The 21438-nt window shown below is 43.4% G+C and overlaps 1 protein-coding gene across 5 annotated transcripts in view; it reads right to left on the bottom strand.

The window, feature by feature from the left end:
• Positions 1 to 21438, bottom strand: part of LOC120794554 (serine-rich coiled-coil domain-containing protein 2-like) — a 55996-nt gene that overhangs the window by 19863 nt on the left and 14695 nt on the right. For all 5 annotated transcript variants that reach the window (XM_040135712.1, XM_040135713.1, XM_040135714.1 and 2 more), the window contains exons 2-8: positions 13308 to 14707; positions 12339 to 12506; positions 11968 to 12144; positions 11805 to 11878; positions 10467 to 10631; positions 1935 to 2025; positions 815 to 899 (exon numbers count right to left, since the gene is read on the bottom strand). In XM_040135712.1, coding sequence (XP_039991646.1) covers positions 815 to 899; positions 1935 to 2025; positions 10467 to 10631; positions 11805 to 11878; positions 11968 to 12144; positions 12339 to 12506; positions 13308 to 14664 — 2117 coding nt within the window. In that variant the 5' untranslated portion in view covers positions 14665 to 14707. The remainder of the gene's footprint in view (positions 1 to 814; positions 900 to 1934; positions 2026 to 10466; positions 10632 to 11804; positions 11879 to 11967; positions 12145 to 12338; positions 12507 to 13307; positions 14708 to 21438) is intronic.

The following is a 21438-nucleotide window of genomic DNA, read 5'->3' as shown; positions in this document are numbered from 1 at the left end:
TGTACTTAAAGCTCCTGTACACCTGTGCATCCTACACACAGAAGTGAATTATGAAAAGGTGAAGCCAAAAAAAGGCCGCTGTGCACCACAATTACTGTTCTTTAGAGATTGTTTTAGAGAGTCACTGAACCTTCAAGACGCAGCTAAATTATTCCATGGTGTATCAGTAAAATCTCTTATTCATGTTTCACACATAAACTTGAACTTTTCTTTCCTCTAAAGGAGCAGAGGTTATGGCAGCACCTGCTCCTGTTCATGTGTTTGTCTGTGTCTGTGCAGACTGTCACAGAATGAACTCTACACATTCATGATCCCAGCAGTTAGAAACCTATTATTCCAGTAGCCCTGTGACCTGCCCTCCAGCCCCGCCAAGCTCGTTAATCAGCCACAAATTTGGCCGTTCATATTCAGGCTCACAAAAAAAAGAGAGCGAAACCTGATGTTTTGGTGAATCCAGGACCTTCTGAAATCACCCTCTCTGACCCTGTTCTTAGTGGGTGAAAAGGTAATATTTGCTGATAATATTCATGCTACTTACAGAAAGAAAACTGCTGATCTCTGACCCGCTGGCCTTTCCTTTCTTTGGCAGCGCTACAACACTGTAGTCAGGAAGATACTAGAAACCTAGCAAAAGTCTCCAAAGTGTTTTCTGGCAAAATACATTGACATACTTCTACAAGAGTTTAAAATCTCTGGAAACTTATTCATAATATTTTTGAGCAGCATTTTCTTTATTAAAGCCCCATCAACACTCCTGTAACTAACTTCAACTCTGCAGGTGAGTTCAGGGCAAGCAAAAAGCACCTTCCCTCACCTTTCATTGTCATTGTGAACATCCTGCGTTCCCCAGCAGAGCTGTCTCCTCCTCCACTGAGCCATGTGGGACATCCCGTCTCCATCTGCAGAGTTCAGACCGGCAGCATGACCAAACAGGGGTTTTTACAAATGAAACGAGTTTATTTTGAGTACCAAAAACCTAATAAAGACCAGAGCTATATCACATAATGAGCACTAGGTCTTGCAGGCCACATAATGATGAACTCTAAGCAGGAACCAGAGATGTTGTTTTCCAGCAGGAGAATTCGCAGTGGAGGATTTGTAGGTTTGCATCAAAACATCATGGAGAAAAATTAAAATTAAGGGTGTAGGGGGTCAGGGATGGGCGGAGCAAACCCCACTGCCATGCATTCAATTCCTAACACATGATACAAGTTTGTTTTTTTTCTACAAGGAGAGAGATTTTCACTGATTAAACCAGAATCCGAAAGTGAAGCTCAACTGTTTTAGCCGCTTCACTGAACTGTTTACTGACCCGAGCAAAGCTGTTTAGCTCCTACGCTGGAACGTTTGCTTAACTGAACTTTTTTAGCTGCTAATCTGAACCAAGCCAGTGTTAGTTCCCATAGTGACTGTTAGCTAACCTGAATCAAACTACTTTAGCTCCTAATTGGGACTCAACGTTTTTCAGCAGCTAAACCAAACTGTTTAGGATCCGTTTCATAAGATAATCCAAAGAGAAGGTATTTCAGATGTACCTGCTGTAGAAATACAGTTGATTTTCTTAAAGCCAATGTTAGGTAACCGACAGTTGAAGCGCTTCAAGGCTCGGACTGAAACGAAACTGACTACAAGCGTGAGAGGACACCTTGCAGATACCTGACTTAAAACGTTCAGCAGTTTAAATCAGTTCACTGTCAGGTTCTCGGTCGGTCTGGGATGAACTCAGTGAGGTGTTGTCACGCTGTTGGGGTTTGTTTTTAAAATTCAATAACTAAGCGCTCTGAATTTGCCGGTTAGCGTGTGTTACTTCGCCTCGTGGACATTTATAGGAAAAGGCTGTTTCTTTAGCAGACTGTGTCACACATCGCAGCTCTTTTGAAACCTTGGCGGGATCCATAATTTTACTTTACGTGGCGTCATGACGTCTGACGTACCGCTGTGCAGTGAGGCGTCTTCTGCTAAGTCTGCATCCAGCATGAGGTCATCATCTTCCAGATCGCAGGAGTCCAGGTTGTTCAAGATGTCCTGAAAGAGACACGGAGACACGGACGCACGGTCTGTTACCACCGGTATCATATTTCCTGTCTTTGCTATGTTTATATGTAGCGGTAAATGTGTGTCCGCATTTCTGCCACTCAGGCCAGTAAACCATGTCCAAAAGAAATGATAAAATAGAAAAGATATACTGGTTTTCACGCTGTTCAGAGGAATCACTTCGGGTCTACTATCTAAGACATATGATCCTTTGAACCACACTACAAAATGACAAATACACTAGACAGTGGACTTTATGCTACTCAACGATGAGCAATTTCATTTTTTGTTGACAGAAAATTATGAAACGTTTTAGCAGCAAACCAAAGGTTTAAGGTGGTGAGAGACAGTACAGCTCTTTTCTACCTCGCACAGACTAACATCCTTGAACGAACACACACACACACACACACACACACACACACACACACACACACACACACACACACAAACACACACACACACAAAGGCGTAAAAATCAAAACCAAATCAATGTTTTTTTCTTCTGTAAAAAAGAAGCTAGACGTTGAACGATGGCGGCAGAAGACAACGTCCTTCCCCTCATTGCAGGAAGGTCATCTGTGCCCTGCTGATCCACGGCAGTCTGAGGTTTTTGTAGGTTTGGACAATGGGAAAGAGACAGAGAGGGAGGGAGGCAGAGGCTGAGGGATTATTAGAGATGCATTCTGAAACTTCAAGAGCCTGAAAAACAAAAACTAGCACTTTAGAATCATGATTATTCTTTGTCTTCCCTGTAATTATGGGTGAATGAAATATTATTCAGCTGGACACACAGGACCGATTGTTGAACTAACTTGTTTTGGGACTGTCTTCACTTCCTCAGTATTTTATAGCTGAAGTTTTAAATTTACTCAAACATCTGCCGAAATGTCACTTATCCTGACGTTCTTTTACTGATGTTCTGTTTCCCTCTCTCTCCTCTTCATACTAGGATGTGTACAGTATCTTGGCTGCAGGTCTTTGTTTGTTTCAATTTTAAAGAGCCACTCAACTTTAACTTACTTCCATCTAGTAACAGATATCAAAAAGGCAGCAAGCTGAAAGCTCTGACTCTGACACTGAAAATTAAGTGTTTACAACACTACTGACATGTTGTTGATGGTAATGTCAGTCTGTCGTTCTGTCCGCCACTTTGGTCCAGACTGAAATGTCTCATTTTACTAATCTCGGTGATCCTCTGACTTTCTCTCTAGCGCCACCATGAGGCTCCCGTTTGGGTTTTTGTGAAATCTCTCGACAGCCATTGGATGGATTGTGATGAAATGTGGTGCAGACGTCAGGGATGAACTGGAATAACTTCTGACCTTTCAACTGACATCGTCATCAGATCGACATTTTAATTTGTTTCAGAAAATGACATATATATTTAATAATATATATTTAATTATAAATCTCTTATAAATCCTATATATATATATTGTTATTTACATATTATTTATATATTATATATATATTAACCAATGGACTTGGAGCTCAGAGCCACAGACAGAGGAGGGAAGGTAGAAAGGATTCAGAAACGGACTAACGCAGTGTTGGACCACTGGATTACAGAAATATAGAGGGTGACAGAAAATTTGAGAAAGAATTTAAGAAATTTGAGAATGCTCCTAGAAAAACGGTGGCATCACTTTTTTTTTGTTGTTTAATTTTCCCAAGTAGAACTGCAGGTTTCACAAATTTCAACATGACTCAAAAGTTTCCTCCTTAACTGGTAAATTGGAGCAAACTTTGCTTTGAGAGAGAGTTTGACTCCACACACACAAACACACAAGTTTGTTTCGTTGTTTCCTTCCTGTGAAGGCTTAGTCACAGCATAGTGAGCTGAGAGGAAACCAAACGTTCACCCTGAGTAACCGCTGTAGTTAGACACACACACACACACACACACACACACACACACACACACACAGACACACACACACACACACACACACACACACACACACACACACACACACACACAGAATCTCAGCTTGTCCCAGCTGGCTGAGAGCAGCCATCCACATCAACACATTACCGCCTAATCTCCTCTTTCTGCTCTCTCCTCCTGCTCTTATCTCTTTTCCTCCTTTTTGTCGTCTTCTCTCCTGTCATCCTCTTCTCACCCTTCCCCTCCTTAGTCCTCACCTCCCTTCCTACTGCTTTGCTTCTCTACTCCCATCTACTCTCTTTTCATCTACTTTCCTCTCACCTTAGTTCTTCTCCTTTTTCCTTTTCTTTGCCTTGCTCCTGCTAATCACCACGTTTCTTTCTCCTCCTCCTCATTTTCCTCCCACCTCCAACCTTTTCGTCTTATCCTCCCTCATTACTTCTCTTTTGTCCCTTCTTGTTTTCCCCTTGTCTGTCCTGCTCTCTTCTTTAAATCTCTTTCCTCTGCCCTCTCTTTTTCACCTTTACTCCTGTCTTTCTCCTCGTTGCTCTCTCCCTGACTTCATCTTCTCCTCCACTAATCTCTCTCTTCTCTCATGTCCTAACACTGGTAGTTCCAGCACCTTAGGTTTAGACTTTTGACCAAAAATCCACATTAGTTTTAGCCACAATCAAGTTAGTTTTAGTCTCCTTTTTAACAGTAGTATTTCAGTCTCATTTTCATCGTGCTTTGTTAATTTTTTTAATTCCTTTCCGTACTGTTCTGTCCACCTCAGCCTGCTGGTGTTGCAGCGCCGCTCTCCGCAATGACAGTCAGCGCTACCGTCGGCATTTGCCTGCATATGCGGGTGAAAATGAGAGTGTGTGAACGTGAAAGATTATTCGGTTGCACCGGTGAATGTCTCCGCTCTGACGCCCAGGCTCAGTGTAGAAAACCTTCAGGAAGCAGCTTCTCGTTTTTAGGCGCCTGCCGACGTCACTTTCACCGGTTAGAATGACAAACGGCAGCGGCGGCAGGTCATATCCGCCGTCACTGATTTAATTTTCTGTGAGCAACTTTAGGACAGAAAAAAAATAAAAAATAAAAAATATGAAACTGGTCTGTTGTCGGTTTCTGTGTCTGTTCTCAGCCAAAGATCATCTGTGGAGGACGTCACTGTTTTTCAGTTAAACTCTTAATAATGATAATAAAAAATGATTGACAATAATTTAAGTTTATGTATGTAATTTTTTTGAACCGGAACCAGGAAGCAGAACAGGAATACAGCTGTTATTTCAGAAACAGACTGTGTCAGATACACATCTAATCATCATTTAGGTAAATGTACTTGAAGTATGGGATCGGACTCGATATTGGCAGATACCCGATATTAAGGGACTGTGATTGGGACCAGGGCTTGACAACCTTGATCAGGACTCCCCTAGTTACAGGTGTTGCTCACATCTATTGTAAGGTCTTTGCAAAAGGCACCGTCAGCCTGTTGATGCCAGACTTCAGTAGTTCTCATCCAGAGTGGCCGTGTGGAAATCCAGTTGTCGTTATTTACTCGTTCAGAAGCTGGATTCACTCACCTGTTCACTAAAATACTTTTCGCTGTCTGGACTTAATTTGAGAGGAGCAGCCAAAACACTGGCCAAGATTCATGCACAAATATTCCCTGAGGGGAAATCTAGACGCAGATTAAGATTGTCGACAACTCACATTAATCCTGCACAGATTCCTACTGAGAGACTATAAACGCACAAAGGTGGTTGATTTTTGGAGATGTCAGCACACTGCCTGCATGTATGGATAGTTTGCCCCTGCTGTTTCGCTGCTCCGTCCTTTGTTTTCAGCAAGACAGTCGCTGAGTTTATTCCATAAGCGTGTAACTTTTTAGCCTCCGAGAACCGGTAACATTACTGGCAGACACGGGCCGTTACTGAAATACAAGAGGCTGCCTTTTAGTGCAGTAAAAGAAATGCATAACCTATGAGGAAGATTTATTTCGGGGTGGCAGAGGATACTGTGTTACTAGGCTAATCAGGAGGATACGACGTGTGATTCAGCAGACGAGTGCAGGTTTTTAAATAAGACATTACTGTTAAGTTATTCTTAGTGGATTCATTTACGGTGGTTATTTTTTGTTTAGTTAGGCTTGTTTTTGTCATGAAAATAGGTCGTTTTTCATCATAGTTTTCACTGACGAGATCGACACCGTCTCTTAACCTCTCCTCTTCCTCTGCTGCACCCATCTCTCTCCTCGTCTCACCTCCTGCCCTGATCCTCTCCTTCTCCTAATTTTCTTCTCCTCTGCCTCTCATCTTCCCTCTTCTCACTTCTCCTCCTCCTCTTTGCTCGGAACCAATCAATGTTCCAGCCTTGTATGGAAGCCGCGCACACACGACCCGTCATTCCCCAGCCTTCTCACTTGACTTGGCAGCACCACACCGACAAACAAAAAGCAGCCTTTTTCGAACGGACCCTCCTCAAAACACACACACACACACACACACACACACACACACACACACACACACACACACACACACAGCCTTCCACTGACTTCAGGCTGTTTGACCCGAGGACCAACTGTTTGGTGTGTAACAGTGGGTTAACAGTTTCAGACTTGTAGCCCTGAGCCCTCTCAAAAACACACACACACACACACACACACACACACACACACACACACACACACACACACACAGAGCACAAACTGTACTTAACGTAACACTGACCCCTGCTGGTCAATTTGTGTTGCACTTTTATAGACAAATTCACAAGCTGGAAAATCACATTGTCAACAAATTGAAAGATGATCAAGTATCATGAATATTTTTTTTTGTTCAGTTGAGAGCTTATTAATGTCCTCGGGTCATTAAGGTGCTGAGGCTCTTTAGGGTCCATCACTCTTTATGACCCACAGCTCATTAACGCAAAGGTGACATAAAGACAGGGAGCTCATTAACAACCACTCAGCATCATTCAGGAAGTATATTAACCGTACTGAAGAGGAGACAGTAACAGCGCTTTAGTTTCGGCTTGTGCAGACTGACAGGTGAACCGCCATTCTGACAACCTAAGTACCCTACAACCTGATCCGTGTGAAGATCCTCAGGTCATCCAGGTCAGGAGGGTGCCCGCCCTCTACGACCTGCTGACAGCCGGAGCGCCTCTCCGGCTCGAATGGACATGAAGCTGTTTTGGCTGAATCACCGGCATAACGGATGAACAACTCGAGAAAATGTCCAGGGATACAAGAAGCACGTGGACATAAAAAATAAGAATTAAAAAAAAAAAAATGAAGGAGAGAAGTCCACTACAACTCCCATGCTGCATTTCAGCAAAAACCATCCAATCACCAAGCAGGCGGAAGCTAAAGATTCCACTGCTGGGAAAATTAAGCTGAAAATGGAGTCTTAACATAAACCTATATGATCGGTGCGTTAACTGGGAGGGTTCTGTGTTTCTACGTCCGAGAGACATTGAGGATATCGACTGAAGAAAAGTTTTAAATGGGAATACAGACCAGGGGGAAATAAACCAATCAATCGATCAATCGCGCTTCGCAGCTGCGTAACGGTAGCACGATCTGAAAATACAGACGAGCCCGCTGCGGTCTCACCTCAGGACAGCACCTCCCTCCAGCCTGACGTGCTTAGTACTATTCAAGATCAACTGTTTGTGTTGAGGGTGGCACCCGTTTCCTTCTGGAGCAGACCAGGATCTTCGTTGAACTCAGGGATGACCTCGGACTAGACATGACTACAGATACGTCTTGTTCTTAAACAGGCCCACTTCATTTCAGAGCACTAATATATCAGCTTACTATCCGCGTCGACTGGACCCACTTCTATAGACTTGCTTTTGTTTAGTTTGTATTATCTTGTTTCATTCTTCCAGCATTTTTATCTTTTTTCTTTATTTCTGCTTTTTCGTGATGCCGGCTGCTAAATGAATTAACCAACTTACTGTAATGGCCTGGTATCATTTTTACTGCCAATATGTGGAGGTTGGGGAAATGTGAATTTCTCCACATTCTTCTTTCTTGTATTAGCAGCAACACAAGAAAGTTATTATAGTATTGCTTTCAAATTACAAGATATTTAGTTTTACATTTATTTAAACTCTTGTTATCTATCAACATGATTCATATACATTTAAAATGAATTCATGAAAACTTTAAATTGCTGAAAGTCACCTGATAAAAGAGTAGTCATACTGGACATGGGTATCAATTTCCGATAACATTATTCCGTCTCACGGTGAGCTGCGTCACCTTCATGCAGCTCTCCCACACATGCATAGCACAGCCAGCCAGGTAAAGGCCCACGGGTTTGCGGTGGCAGCTGTAATTCACAGCGCAGACACAAGAGGGAGCCAGAGGGTTTCGTTCAGACCTGGGCGGTCCTGATAATGAAGCCTGATGTAGAGGCCTGACGTCCGGAGGCGCACGGCCCCTGACACCTGTGACGTCGAGATGCAGGTTCGATTTCTGATTTTGGCAGGTAAAAGTGACTCACTGAGCTGCAAACTATGGATCCACAAGCTTTTGACAGGTAAACATTTTAAGTTTAATCAGCTGAAAAGGTAAAATCAGTCTGAATGAAGTCAAAGTGACAGTTGGAGTCGGTTTGGATTTCGTTTTTCTGTTTCCATCGTGGGGTAAAATAGTGAAAGGGGCTGATGATTATTGAGGCGCAGCAGCTGCCGTGGCTCGTAGAGTCTTTTGTCTCCGGTTGGTTACGGACATTCACGTGTGAGTAGTTAAGCTGGAACTTGATTTCTTCAAGAGAAAGACTGAAATTGAATGAGCTTTTTTTCTTCAATGGTTTTTCAGTAAATGAACAGATCATCTTAGAAGCAAAGATCCGTTGAGAAATCTGCTTTTTATCCTGGATTCCTGAAAGCAAAGTTTTAACGTACTTTTTAAATTCTTTTGGTTCTGTCTGCTTTTTGTACTCAAATAATATGAAAGGGATCTGAACCCGAATTCAATTAGTACTAGAAGCGACAAGAAGCGGATCTGATTAAGCAGACCGAGGCTCAGACCTGACGTAATTTCCTCTGCGCTGAAGACAAAGTGGGCCATTTGGGACTTTTGTGTATTCAAGTGTTATTTGTGTTGGAAAATCAGATGGTTATGGAAGCGGCAGCTTTGACAGTTACAGAACTGTTCAGAGCCGGAGAAGGTCTGAGCTCCTTGGCGAGACCTCAAGTTCAGACTAGTTCCAGAAATATGCAACGAGTGCCAACGTTCTGCCGTTTCATTTCATCGGCGACGGCCTGTTTCTGCCTGTTTGGCGTTCGGTTTGTTCTTTTCACGCTGCTCATTGGAACCAAACCGCCTGCTCTCCAATGCCAACCACAGGATGGTCCTGACCCGTTTTTGGTCGGTGGTTTCTGAAGCCAAAAAACCGGCGTCATGTGGAACAGAGGGGCAGAACAGAGCTGATGCTGCTGGAATATTAAACACTCACTTTTTGTCTCTCTGACTTTGTCTCCTCTCTGTTCAGTGGCGTTTTACTGGAAGTGAACCAAGCAAAACCACTAAATGCTTCTGAGCGTATTTAGCAAAGCCAATTATTCAGCAGATCTCAGCAGAACTAGTTTCAGGTAAAATGCACCTTTTAAATGGAATTAACCGCAACCGGTCCTCAGGCAACGTTTGTTCATTCCACTAGAAGCTCTGTCATTGTTTTTACTAGCTCTTGTCGATTGTGATTGTCCGGCCTTGTTCTTCCGTCACTCTGGTCCGATCTGAAACTCCACTAGACCACCCCATCAAAGTTTATATATAGTACCATATAAATCAAACAATCGGTTTAAATTTACCAAAGTGAAATGATCTAACTCAGGTTTTTCTTTTTTTCCCAAGCTGTTATGAAAGTCAATCAGTCAAATTCTGAAATCCCCCAAATTAGGTTTAAAAAAACCTACATTTATTATTAATTTAACAGGAAAAGTTTCTATTAATTCTCCCCGCGTAGTGGATCTGTCTTCATTAAGTGCACGGATATTAGACTTTTGACTGTGACTTTGCTTTTCTCGTGATTACCAACGTTCGTGGACCGACTTTGTGAGTAAGAAAAACAAAGTCAATCTCCCGATGTAATCAGTATTCAAACCCAACAAATCAACCGTTTTCTTTGTGCAACCCACAGGATTATAGCTTTATCTATCCTTGTTTGACCTTCTAAAGCGCTGCCTATTCTTCACATATCAAACTTTTTAGAGTAGAAGTGAATTTTGTTAAGACTGACTGCCTCTTTTCACTTTCATGAACTATAAGCAACGCTTCTCCCTAATCGTACTGTTTTAACTGCCTTTGTGTCAACATGTCATTCTTTAATCATTTCTTCAACGTAAGCACTCGGTGGTGCCCGAGACTTTAAAATATTTCTTTTAAGGTAAATTTATTTATTGCACATGCGATGGTTTTAAATTTGCCGGATGTGATGATTTTCCTCTGTAACTGCTACGGTCGCGTTAGAGCTTAAAGAAGACAAACAGAGTCAGCCTCGGGTTTATCAATAGTCGTACAAATTAATGGCCTTACGATGCTGTTGAGGTCCGAGTCAAAGCTCCCGATGTGGTGGGTGGTGTTGCTGTTGGAGGCAGTTGTGACGGCACCCCCCAGAGGCTCCAGACCCTCCTCGTCCCACAAGTAGGTTCCCCCAGACCCACAGCTGTCGGAGGGGGACAGGTCCAGGGACGAACCACCCTAGCAGGGAAAAAGGGGGACAAAGATGGGCACGCGGTTTGTACGTTTTCTTCAGTTTTGTTCAAGCGCTTCATGCCACAGCGATGCCCCCACCTGCCGTCTCTATAGGTGAGTTGTGACGCGAGGAGAAAGGCCGGTGAGTACCTGAGTCCGTTTCTAGTAGTGAATCCGCTCACTACCCTTATGACTTTTGAGAATTCAACCTCCCTGTCTTCCGCGGGGTGAGCGTCTGAAAGTGTTGGTATCTTTGAGCATAAACTTGGAACCTCTCTCTTTGGCCTGGCTATTAATCAGAATGTGTTACGGCCATTCTTTATTTATTTCATTTATTTTATTGTAATTAAGTCGTAAAATCTTTCCAGTCTCTCTAATCCATTTCACTTGTTATTGTCGTTTATCTATTTTGTTTTATTTTTTAAAATACATGTTATTCCGTTGTGTCGGTTTTATTCGTCCATTTTTATGATGTTCTAGTCTCAAACAGTTTTACTATTTACATATGTGCTGTCTCGTTAACAGCTCGTCGGCCGTCCACAGAGCACGTTGAACTTCACAAGCGGTTCTATGCAAAGAAAGTCTGTCAGAGGTGGAAGAAGTAAAAGTAGTTCTTATTGAAACCGCTTCCTGCCTCGCACAGGTTTTAATGGACTCGCAGCAGAAACCTCAGTCAGTGTTTCATTAAAACCGTCTGTTCGGTGCTGCTGGATAATTTAAGAGCTGCGTGTGGTGGACTGGAGGTTAGAAACTGCTTTTACGCCCTGCGAACAACGCGACTGCTGCGTCACCCTGTTCCAAGCGCCTATGGGTGGGGTCGAAGGGTCCAACTGCTACTGCTGCACCCATAAGTCAAGTATCTTGACATTCCACGTATTCGCAATCGTAGTATTACATCATTTTAATGGCATAATTGCATGTCATAGCGAGCTAGCAAGGCACCCTTGGGTGGCACTGATCAAAGTTGGAATGGCAGAAATGAACTCTCTCCATTCTGTGCTTTGCCCGACGAGGTTTTATTGTTCTGATTCTACGAAAAAAATCACATCAGTATGGAAACCTCACAGCTGTAGAATGCAACTTCTTAGCTTTGCAGGGAGTCAACAGTCATTCCAGCCGGGGACTGTGTTGGAAATGCACAGGCAGAGGAGTGTTTATTGATCCTTGTCGTTAGGGTACCTGGTCGTGATAATCCTGCTGACTAGAACTTCTCCGGCGCGAGAGTTGGGTCAGACGATGCTCCCCTCGATCACCTGGAGAGAAACGGACTCTTTCTAAGATCTGTTCTCCCCGAATGTTTCTAGACTTTTCCTGACCTGTGCATTAATCACATAAAACTCACCGCTCAGTCTCATGCCGGCCCAGTCCATACCGTCGTCCAGGAAACAGAGTCCCGTTGCCTTGGTAACGCCGTTAATGTCCACCTTGTCGTCATCAAACCTGGCACATGACTGGTCGAGCCCTGAGTCGTCTTCATCATTTTTTGAGGAGAGAAGCATTATGCCAACTCCTCCGTTTCCTACAAACACGAGATGTAATTGGTTTCCGGCCGTCACGTAAAGGACACTGATCAATGCTTACAAATTTAAAATGATATGCTGGATTTATCTGCTGCATGTAACCGAGTGAACTCTAAAAGAATTCGCCTTCCGCGTAACCACGTAAAGTTAGAAAAGAGTTAAGTGTCGGTGCGTTTTTTCTGAACTTCTCTACCGAGGTTGTCAAAGTCGTCCATATACTCCTGACTGGTGTCGTTTCTATCCAGAGAGGAGGTTGAGGACAGGGACATGTCCTCCAGCGTCTCCCCCACAATCGACACTTCTGTCTGGGATATCGGCTCTGTCGACAGCCCCCCTGGCTCCGGAGCCTCTGGGGTACTTTCTGATGGGAGGGGGGAAGGGAAGGGGATGAAACAAGATTAGATATTAGATATATCACATCAACAGATTAGGAGAGTGGACATGAGAGATTTGAGATAAAATATCGAAAATGAAACACTGAATGAAAGATGTGATTAGTTCCTGATCGGATTACACATGAAATGTGATATGTGAGAGATAAAATGAGATGAGAGATGAGATGAGATGGAATAAGATTAGACATTTCAGATAAAATGTCAGATGGAAAATCGAAAAAAATACGATCTGATTGATAGATGGGAAGTTTTGTGACATGAATGATGAGATGCGAGATGAAAAGAGAAAGCAAAAGAGATGAGACTGTATGAGATGAAATGTGATGAGATGACAGATTTCAGAAGAATGACGAAATGTGATATGAAGGAGGGCATTAGAGATAATATATAAGTGATAAAATATGACAATATTTAGATTTTATGAGTGAGATTTCATGAGAAATGACAGAAATAAAAGGGAGGAGATTGGATGACATTAAATGTGATGAGAGATGTGATGAGTTGAGATTTCATTAGAATTGGAATGACGACATAGAGCAAGTAAAGGAAAGAGACATGATGAAATTAATTGTGATGAGAGTTTAGCTATTTGAGATAAAAAAGAAAATGAAACATGAAAAGAAATGAGATACAAGGGATGAAATATGGCATAGTTGAGATTTTATGAGATATACGATTAGTTGAGATAGAAATAGTGAAAGGAAGAGACAGGATGAGATGTTCATACAGTTTTACCTTGAGCCAGGACCTTGATGATAATCTCATACCTGGGCTGTTTTCTGTAGTAGAAGGCATCTCGATGGAGTTCCTCCATCCTGTTGGTCCTTGGTTTACTTCAGGGTCACCTCCGGACACATTGGCCGGGGTCGCCCGGAGCGGGCGGGGCTGCTTGGTGAGTGACGGGCGTGACATCTTATAGCTGACGCCACTGGGCTTAGAGGCAGGGTCAAGGCTGGGTAGGAGGGGTTTCTTTAAGGCAGAGGGGGGTAGGAGGGAGGGAATGCTGACCCATGACATCCCTGAAGCGACCGCACTTTGAACTTTGACCCCTCCACCGTTGCCTCCTCCCTCTGGTGATTTTGCCAGGCCGCCTCTCGGAGCCTGAGCGGAGGAAGCCGTCAGCTCTTTGAGTCTTCGCTCGGCAGCCCTGTTGATGGAGTAGGAACGGGTGACAGTGGGGGATCGAGGGAGGGAGGAGGAGGAGGTGGAGGAAGGGGTGAGGGTGGGGGAGGGCTGCTGTCTGACCTGGTTGAGGCTGCGTGACCGAAACCGATCGCTTTCAGTCAGCTGGACGGGCGGAGCGGACCCAAGGCTTTCGCTGGAGTGTGAGCGGCCGGCTGACGGTTTCTTTTGAAGGGGGGAGCTGGATCGAGAACCAGGACCAGAACCTGGCCTTAAACCAACAGGGCGAACAAAACTCTGTGGCCGCCTTAGAGAACCATTAGTTCCGCTCCGCGGTTTAGATCCAGGAAGACCGTTTAGGGTCTGCTTTGTGCCGTTGGTCAGCCCGGATGCAGCCTGGCTCGGTTTGTAACCGTATGATCCACTTTTAGAAAGAGGAACAGTTCTGGGGCTGGACTGCGGTGGTGGGGATGGGGATGTCACAAGCTGGCCAAAACCGCGCCCCTTCCCCGCGGAGGCTGCCGTCGGTTTTTTGCCGTCACGCTGCGACACCGCCGGTGATCCCTGTTGCCGTTGGGAATAATACTGATAGATGTTGTTACCGGGGCGATTCTGCCCGACATTCCCGCCCTTTCCTCTTCTCCACTCTCTCTCCGCATCGGCCCCTCCATCCTCCGTCGTCCCATTTTCTTTCCTCCATTTCATGGAAAAAGAAGTCGGCACTCTGATAAATCCATGCTTAATACCAGAGGAGGGGGGCGCGGCCAAACCGCCGTCGACCCCTGCCGGGCCGGGGTGATGGTAGAACCCGTTGGTGAGGCGGGTGCTGGAAGCGGCAGCGCCGGCACCGGCGAAGATGCCGGCGTGCGCGGAGGCAGCTGGACCCGCCTGAACGCCGTTGGAGTCTGTGGAGGATTTGGCCCGCGAACCAAACTTGGGCAGCCTAGAAACCATGGCGGGCATGGCGGGAGGGGCAACAGCAGAACAAGGAGGGGCTGACATCAGACCCTGCCCACTTCACCATGGAGACACTGAGCAAGAGGAGCTGGAGGGGAAGGAGAGAAAAGGGGAAAAAATGGAGACTGATATAGGAACAATCTTTTCTTTCCTTTCTTTTTTACTCTTGAACAGACATTGTTAAGTTCTACCAGTGAAGGAAGTGATTCGCTTTCACTGAGCCGTGTTGTGTTTAGGTGTCAGCTTGTTAGGTGTAAAAAACAACAACAACAACAATAATAATAATCTCACACCGTCACATTAGCATATGTGGTGCGTGGAGGTATCGGAAAGTTAACTATAATTCTTTGTGAGACCTTTTTAAGGTCAAATAAGACAAATCTTGAGGGATGGCTTCAGCCGGCAGGTAAAACATGAGGGAACGATTACGGGATTTTTCACAGAGGCTATGGTTCTTAGACTTCAGACTTAACAACAGAAACAGCAGCTTGTGGTTCGATATTTGCACAGTGCTGGGGTGGTTTGAATTTCTCTCCGCAGGTAAATATGGCAGTCAGTACAAAGGGAGCCGGATTTCTCTAGAAACACATTTGTCCCTCAGGAAACTATCAGGTCAGTTTATCAGGTCGACCATAGCAGTTAGCATTATGCTTGGGTTGATACTGTAGGTGATCAAACTTTTTGACCAATTCTGACCAAAAGAGGGAATAAACAAGAGATTTTCCTGAACCTGTTCACGGTTGTGGAGAGATTTCTAACACACACAGAAAGGCTCTATAGAAACAGAATCATTTACAGCCCTGAGTCGGTGGGAAAATCCACCCAGAAGCAGCAGCTCTGACGTAGACCGTTTACTGCTGAAACGCGTGGCACCTGGACTGAGCTGCAGGCTGAGTTCAGGCATGTGGCTCTGTGTGTGTGTGTGTGTGTGTGTGTGTGTGTGTGTGTGTGTGTGTGTGTGTGTCAACATGGTTAGTGTGGAGACAGCACATTAACCACCTCTGTCTCTATCTCCCACGCATACACACACACAAACACACCACACCCCTAATAAAAACAATCAGCTGTTGCTGCAACGCCAACAGAAAATGACAGCTAGCAAATCAGACACACCCATTACATCCTGATTGTGCGCAACTACAGTGAAACACACACACACACACACACACACACACACACACACACACACACACACACACAGGTGAGACAGGATACAAACCCTGAGGCAGGAAAAAACACAAAGCCGGCCTGATTCAGGTCTACAGGGGTGTGAAAGTGTTTTTGGGTGGAGTGTCACTTTAGTCCGTCTTTTAACAGAAGAAGACGAGGCCCCAGACACCAACATTTCACTATAAATAACTCCTAGAGTATGTTAAACATCACAGTCTGATTTACTGTATATAACAGGACATGGATGCAACTAATGACTAGTTTCATTTTAAGATAATCAGCCATCCGTTGTCCTGATTAATCGCTTTGTATTTAAACACATTAAAAAAAATTTTTAAATTATGATCATCAAATTTTCCCAGAACCAAAAGTGAAATATTCGAATGTCTTGTTTTGTCCGACAAACTGTCCAAAACCCAAAGATAATAAATTTACTGGGATATTAGAGAAAAAAAGCAGGAAAACCTCACATTCAGTCTACGAGCTGTACTTCGGCAGGGTTGTGCTTTGAGCTAAATGCTAACGTTAGCTAACATACTCACAATGTCAACATGCTGTTGTTCCGCAGGTATAATGTTCACCATGTTCACCATCTGTGCAGAGCTGCGTTGATTAGCCCATTAATCAGCCAGAAAGATTAATTGGCAGCTGTTTTGATAATCGATGGATTATTTCGGTCATTGTTCGAGCAAAAATGAGAAACCAGATCTGTTCCAGCTTCTCCAAGGTGAGAACTTGATGCTCTACCTGTCACATATGAGAGTAAAGTGAACATCGCTGGGTTCTCAACACTTGGTTGAATTAAACGAGGTCCATAAATATATCAACCTATGCCGTGAGGAATTATAATGAGCGTCTTTATTAACTATTTTAATCTTTAGTTGCAGCCCTACATCGCAGTTTAGTGCGTTAGCATGCTAACATTTGCAAACTAACACAAAACACAAAGTACAGCTGAGGTTGGATAATAACAATAGATGACGATGAAAGTAACCTAAGGACACTCGACATAAAGCAAACAAGCAAAAATCTACAGTAATAGAAAGCTTAAAAAGCTAAAGAGACTAAGTAATCTCCTCTGCAATCTTTCCATTCAGACCAAATAATCCAAATTAAAACAAGAACACATCCTTCTCCAGCCCGGCAGTCCTGGGGCATGGCGCTGAAAGAGCTGAATAAAAACCCCCAGTCATTGGTCTGCCCAAGGCCACATATCCTAAACTAAACTGAGCATCACAAGCTCCTCTGGAAGCTTGAGTTAAAACAGCTGACGGGCTCGTCTCCAACAGAAGAAAGCCAGGCACTACACAGCTGAGAAACTTGTGATTCCAGTGTGAGAAAAGTCGAAACGTTGTGACTGGATTTTTTTAAGCGATCATCTGCACGTCCTGAAGGGCCCCATAGAGAACACGGCGCTGCTCCTGAGGTCAGATGTATACATAACCACTGATATCATGAAGTTATATTTACATTTGTCAGCTGTGTTTCTACTGATAAGAATATTGTTCACAAAAGTTACATAATCCAACAGGCCCAGACCAAGCAGCATAATGGCCTTATCTCTGGCCTAAGAGTCACCCGAGAGTTAAATTTGTTTTTAACGTTCTGCTAAATTAATCAAGTGTTTCCCATAGAAGACGCCGCGTTAAGATGACTCACAACTTCCCCATTGCTGTGTCACGGTCACAGGCCAAGAAGCAGCAGCACAAAGACTCATCACAGCCCTCGAAACCTCCAGTCGTCAGAGACTTCACAACAGCTACAACTGAGACTCTGAAAACCGGACAAATAAAGTTCAGACTTCAGCGGGAACCATCCTGCCTGTGGTTCACAGACGCCAAAAAAATGACCGTGGTTTTAAATCTAGCCAGTCAGCTTCCTGTCTTTTACCTGACAGTTACACTACAGCAACCTGACAGCTAAGGGACAGTCACCCAAAGGTTATGTGACAGGTACCTGACAGCTGAGTGACAGTTGACTGGCGGTTAAATGACAGTTACCAGCCAGTTACCGGTTAACAGGTAACTGTTACCTGACAGTTGTCAGTGGCAGTTAGCCGACAGGTAATCAACAGTTTCTGGAGTTCGGTAAAACCAAATTCCAGGTTTTCAAATATGCCATCAAAAACCTACAGTCATGATGACCTCATAGATGCTGCAGCCATGTTTTAGAACTCGAAATAGTACCACGAGGAACAATACATGGACCAGAATACCATGAAATGTCACATCTAAAATCTGCAAATCAATCACGTCCAGCGTGTATGAAAAACCCTGACTCTAGGGTACAAAAATGAATATGAGGAGAACTGAACGGGATCCGAAGAGTGAGAACAACTCTACACTCGAGCAGTAACTTAGGGAAACCCCTCGTTCTCCACAACGCCGTACAGACGCAGGTCTTCTGAAATCCAATTAATAACAAAAAAATCAACTTATTATCTCCGCCTGACCTGAATATTGGCCGATAAATAAACCAGGCCAATTTATTGGTCTAGCTCTATTAACGAGGTACAAAAATAGATTTTTGGAAACTGGGAGTCGATCTGTAGAAGATAAGAATCGTATCTGAATCGATTTCTTCCTCCCACTCCTGATCGATATTGACGGAGTATTTGTTGGCTGAAAGGTAACATTTACGGGTCATTTAGAAACAATAATAAAAATAACAACAATAACTAATAATAGTTAATTATATTCATACAGCGATCCAAGATCCTTTGCACAGATAAACAACTAGCAAAAACAAAGCAGGAGGAAAGACACGGTATTAAATGTAGGGAGGCGTAAAGAAAACTACAGAAAAGAGAAAAAGGAGACGTACTCACAAAAGCATCAGTGACAGAGCTGAGCGTTAGTTAAAAGAAACTTTCGACAGGCTGGGGAGGGTGGCAGAGCATTTTAGTGTCTAGTTTGTCTACCAGAGAGCACTGACAAGTTGACTTTTTTACCCTCAAATGTTCCACTTACGATATATCTTGGTCACAACTCTTTACAAAGTAAATCCAAGGGATTCTTATTTCAATATGTGTTTGTTTATGTGATGTGTTTATGACGACAAAAAAAAAAAAAAAAAGAAGGTCTTAAATTTCATTTCAGAAATTACAGAAGAAAAAACAACCTGGCAACACATGACAAAGACACATGACACAGACACGTCTTTGGACACACACACACACACACACACACACACACACGCAGACAACCTGAGGTTTAAATAGGTCGAGGTGAAGGGTTGCTTTCAGGCACGTTGGGAAAACAGGGCGTCTTTTCCTATCGAACATATGGGCCGGAGGTACGGGGTCACGGGGGTCAAAGTGTCAGTTAGTGACCTCTGACAGGGAAAGTTAAATCACTTAATTCACTTTACTTGAACCAGTCACTGCACTCGCAGTACACAGCGAAGCGCTGGAGCAATTTAAAGTTCCCGATCAACTGCAAGGAGAAAAAATGACACCGAAGTGACTGCAATATAATACTTTCATATCAGTGCAATCAGAAGATTTGCTGACGTTCAAAATCATATGCTGATGACGTGTTTGCTTTAGATAAGAGAAACGCACTTTGATGAGTCAGCTGACTCTGAACAACAGGGGAAACTTCCTGTCTCACCACGAACACTGAAACTTTCACTCTCCGGCTACGAGCCAAGAGTCCATTTGAATGAATGACTCAGAATCTAGGTGTAAAGTCAACGACATTCATTTGTTTAATGGATAAGACACTACTAAACTGGGATTACGGTGGTGACATGAAGCATTTCACTCACTGACTGAGTGTGGTAATGAAATGAAAAGCTGCAGCCGGTAAACTAACAGCAGCGAAGGCGAAAATCATGATAATGCCAAAACACTACAGATTAATTCTGTGTTTTTCTTCTTGTCATTAAATCCCATCTGCAGAGCCAAACCAACGCTGAACGTCTCCGACTAACCAGAGCTGTGTGTGTGTGTGTGTGTGTGTGTGTGTGTGTGTGTATAACCTGATGTATCTGGTTCCTCTGAGCCTCAGAGCTCCACTGTTTCCAGAAACTATCGAAACACATCAGTGAGTCACACTGATGCTCTGGGTGACATTTTCCTTCATCAACATGAACAAACACACACACACCGTGGTTTATTTAGACTCAAATCACTCACACACTCACACACACACACACACACACACCGTCCTGCTGCCCCAAACACTCGCTACAGCACCAGATGTGGATTAATCCGCTGCTGAAAATAGTCCCCAACACATTCACTGTTTCCTCCTGTTTGTTAAAAAACTACAGTGAGCGGCTGCTTTCGGAAAATGACCGAGACTTTCTTAAAAGTTTACATTACATTTACAACTTCAGCAGGAACCAATGAGCTCAGACCAACAGACAGAGGAGGGAAGTCAGGAAGTGCTGAGAGACTGACAAGGAGAAAAACATTAAAAAAAAAAAAAAAAAACCAAACAAAAAAAAAGACAAACAACACCAGACTTAACTTTTAACATGATGTTGAGCAGGTATATTGTATACTATGTTCAGCAACTTAGCTTAGCATTTTAGCATGCTAACAGAGGCTGAGGCTGATAACGTGGTTAGAACGTCATTAGTTTCGCAGGTATTTGGTTGTTAACCAAAGTATTGGTTTCTAATGTATGTATATATGTATTGGTACAAATGATTATTTTGACCTGATGGTGGCGCCAGATGAAAAGTCAGAGGATCACCAAAGTTCTGATTTTATCAAATCTTTTATTTCTCCTCATTCATTTATTTTTAGCAAAGAGCAGTGCAGAAAACATTCAGGCCATGTTAGCAGGCTTTTATCTGTCACTTTCGCCGGTTGAAATGATAAATATCCCCGTCACTATAGTTAGAGGACAGCCACAACAGCCATGCTCATTTAATATGCAGCATTTTCTGTCTGAGATACCCACTGACTCTTTTTCCCTAAATTTTATTGTTTCGTTTCATAAAAGTTGATCAGTTTTACGCTGAACCGCGACAGGGAGTCCAGCCTTACAAACACGAAAGTCTGTGGCTGACTGACGGACTGAGTGATGAAGTTACACCATTGGTCGGCTGGCCGAGTGTTGGGGTTTCCCCATTGGCCGTTGCTCATTCGAAATGAACTGGCAACTACAGTTTCTATTATGTCATCATAGGTAACTTGGTTAATGCTTGGTCTGCTGTCTGCAGACAAGTGTTCGTACTTGCACTCGACCAAAGGTCATTTGTCGGGGAAGAGTGACGTTACTCTGTAAAATCACTGTATGACTTGACTTGACTCTGTTGCAGTTCGACAAAACCAGCAAAGACGACCTGTCTCGACTGCAACGGGTTCATGTCATGTCAATTTCACGAGTCCAAGTCTCCTTTTTTTTTTTTTTTTTTTTTTAACTTAGTTTATGCATATCATAAAAATTCACCTCTCTGTCACAAAATATTCTTCACTCAAAGTTCACGTTCAGCTAATTTTATGGAGGTGAAGGAGACTATTTTATCACAGATCATAAAAATATCTTAAACGTATCGACTTAACAGTTGATGAAAAATAAGGTGTAAAATTTGGCTCTGCCTAAAACAACTTTCAGCCAACAAAAGCTAATTAAAGATGTAAATTGAATCTTTAGTTATTTATAAATTCAATAACTTACAAATGTTGAAATTTAA

This window comes from Xiphias gladius, chromosome 9 (assembly GCF_016859285.1).
Source record: "Xiphias gladius isolate SHS-SW01 ecotype Sanya breed wild chromosome 9, ASM1685928v1, whole genome shotgun sequence".
Taxonomy (NCBI): domain Eukaryota; kingdom Metazoa; phylum Chordata; class Actinopteri; order Istiophoriformes; family Xiphiidae; genus Xiphias; species Xiphias gladius.
Note: the sequence above shows the minus strand (reverse complement) of the source record. Positions and strands in the feature narration are given on the sequence as shown.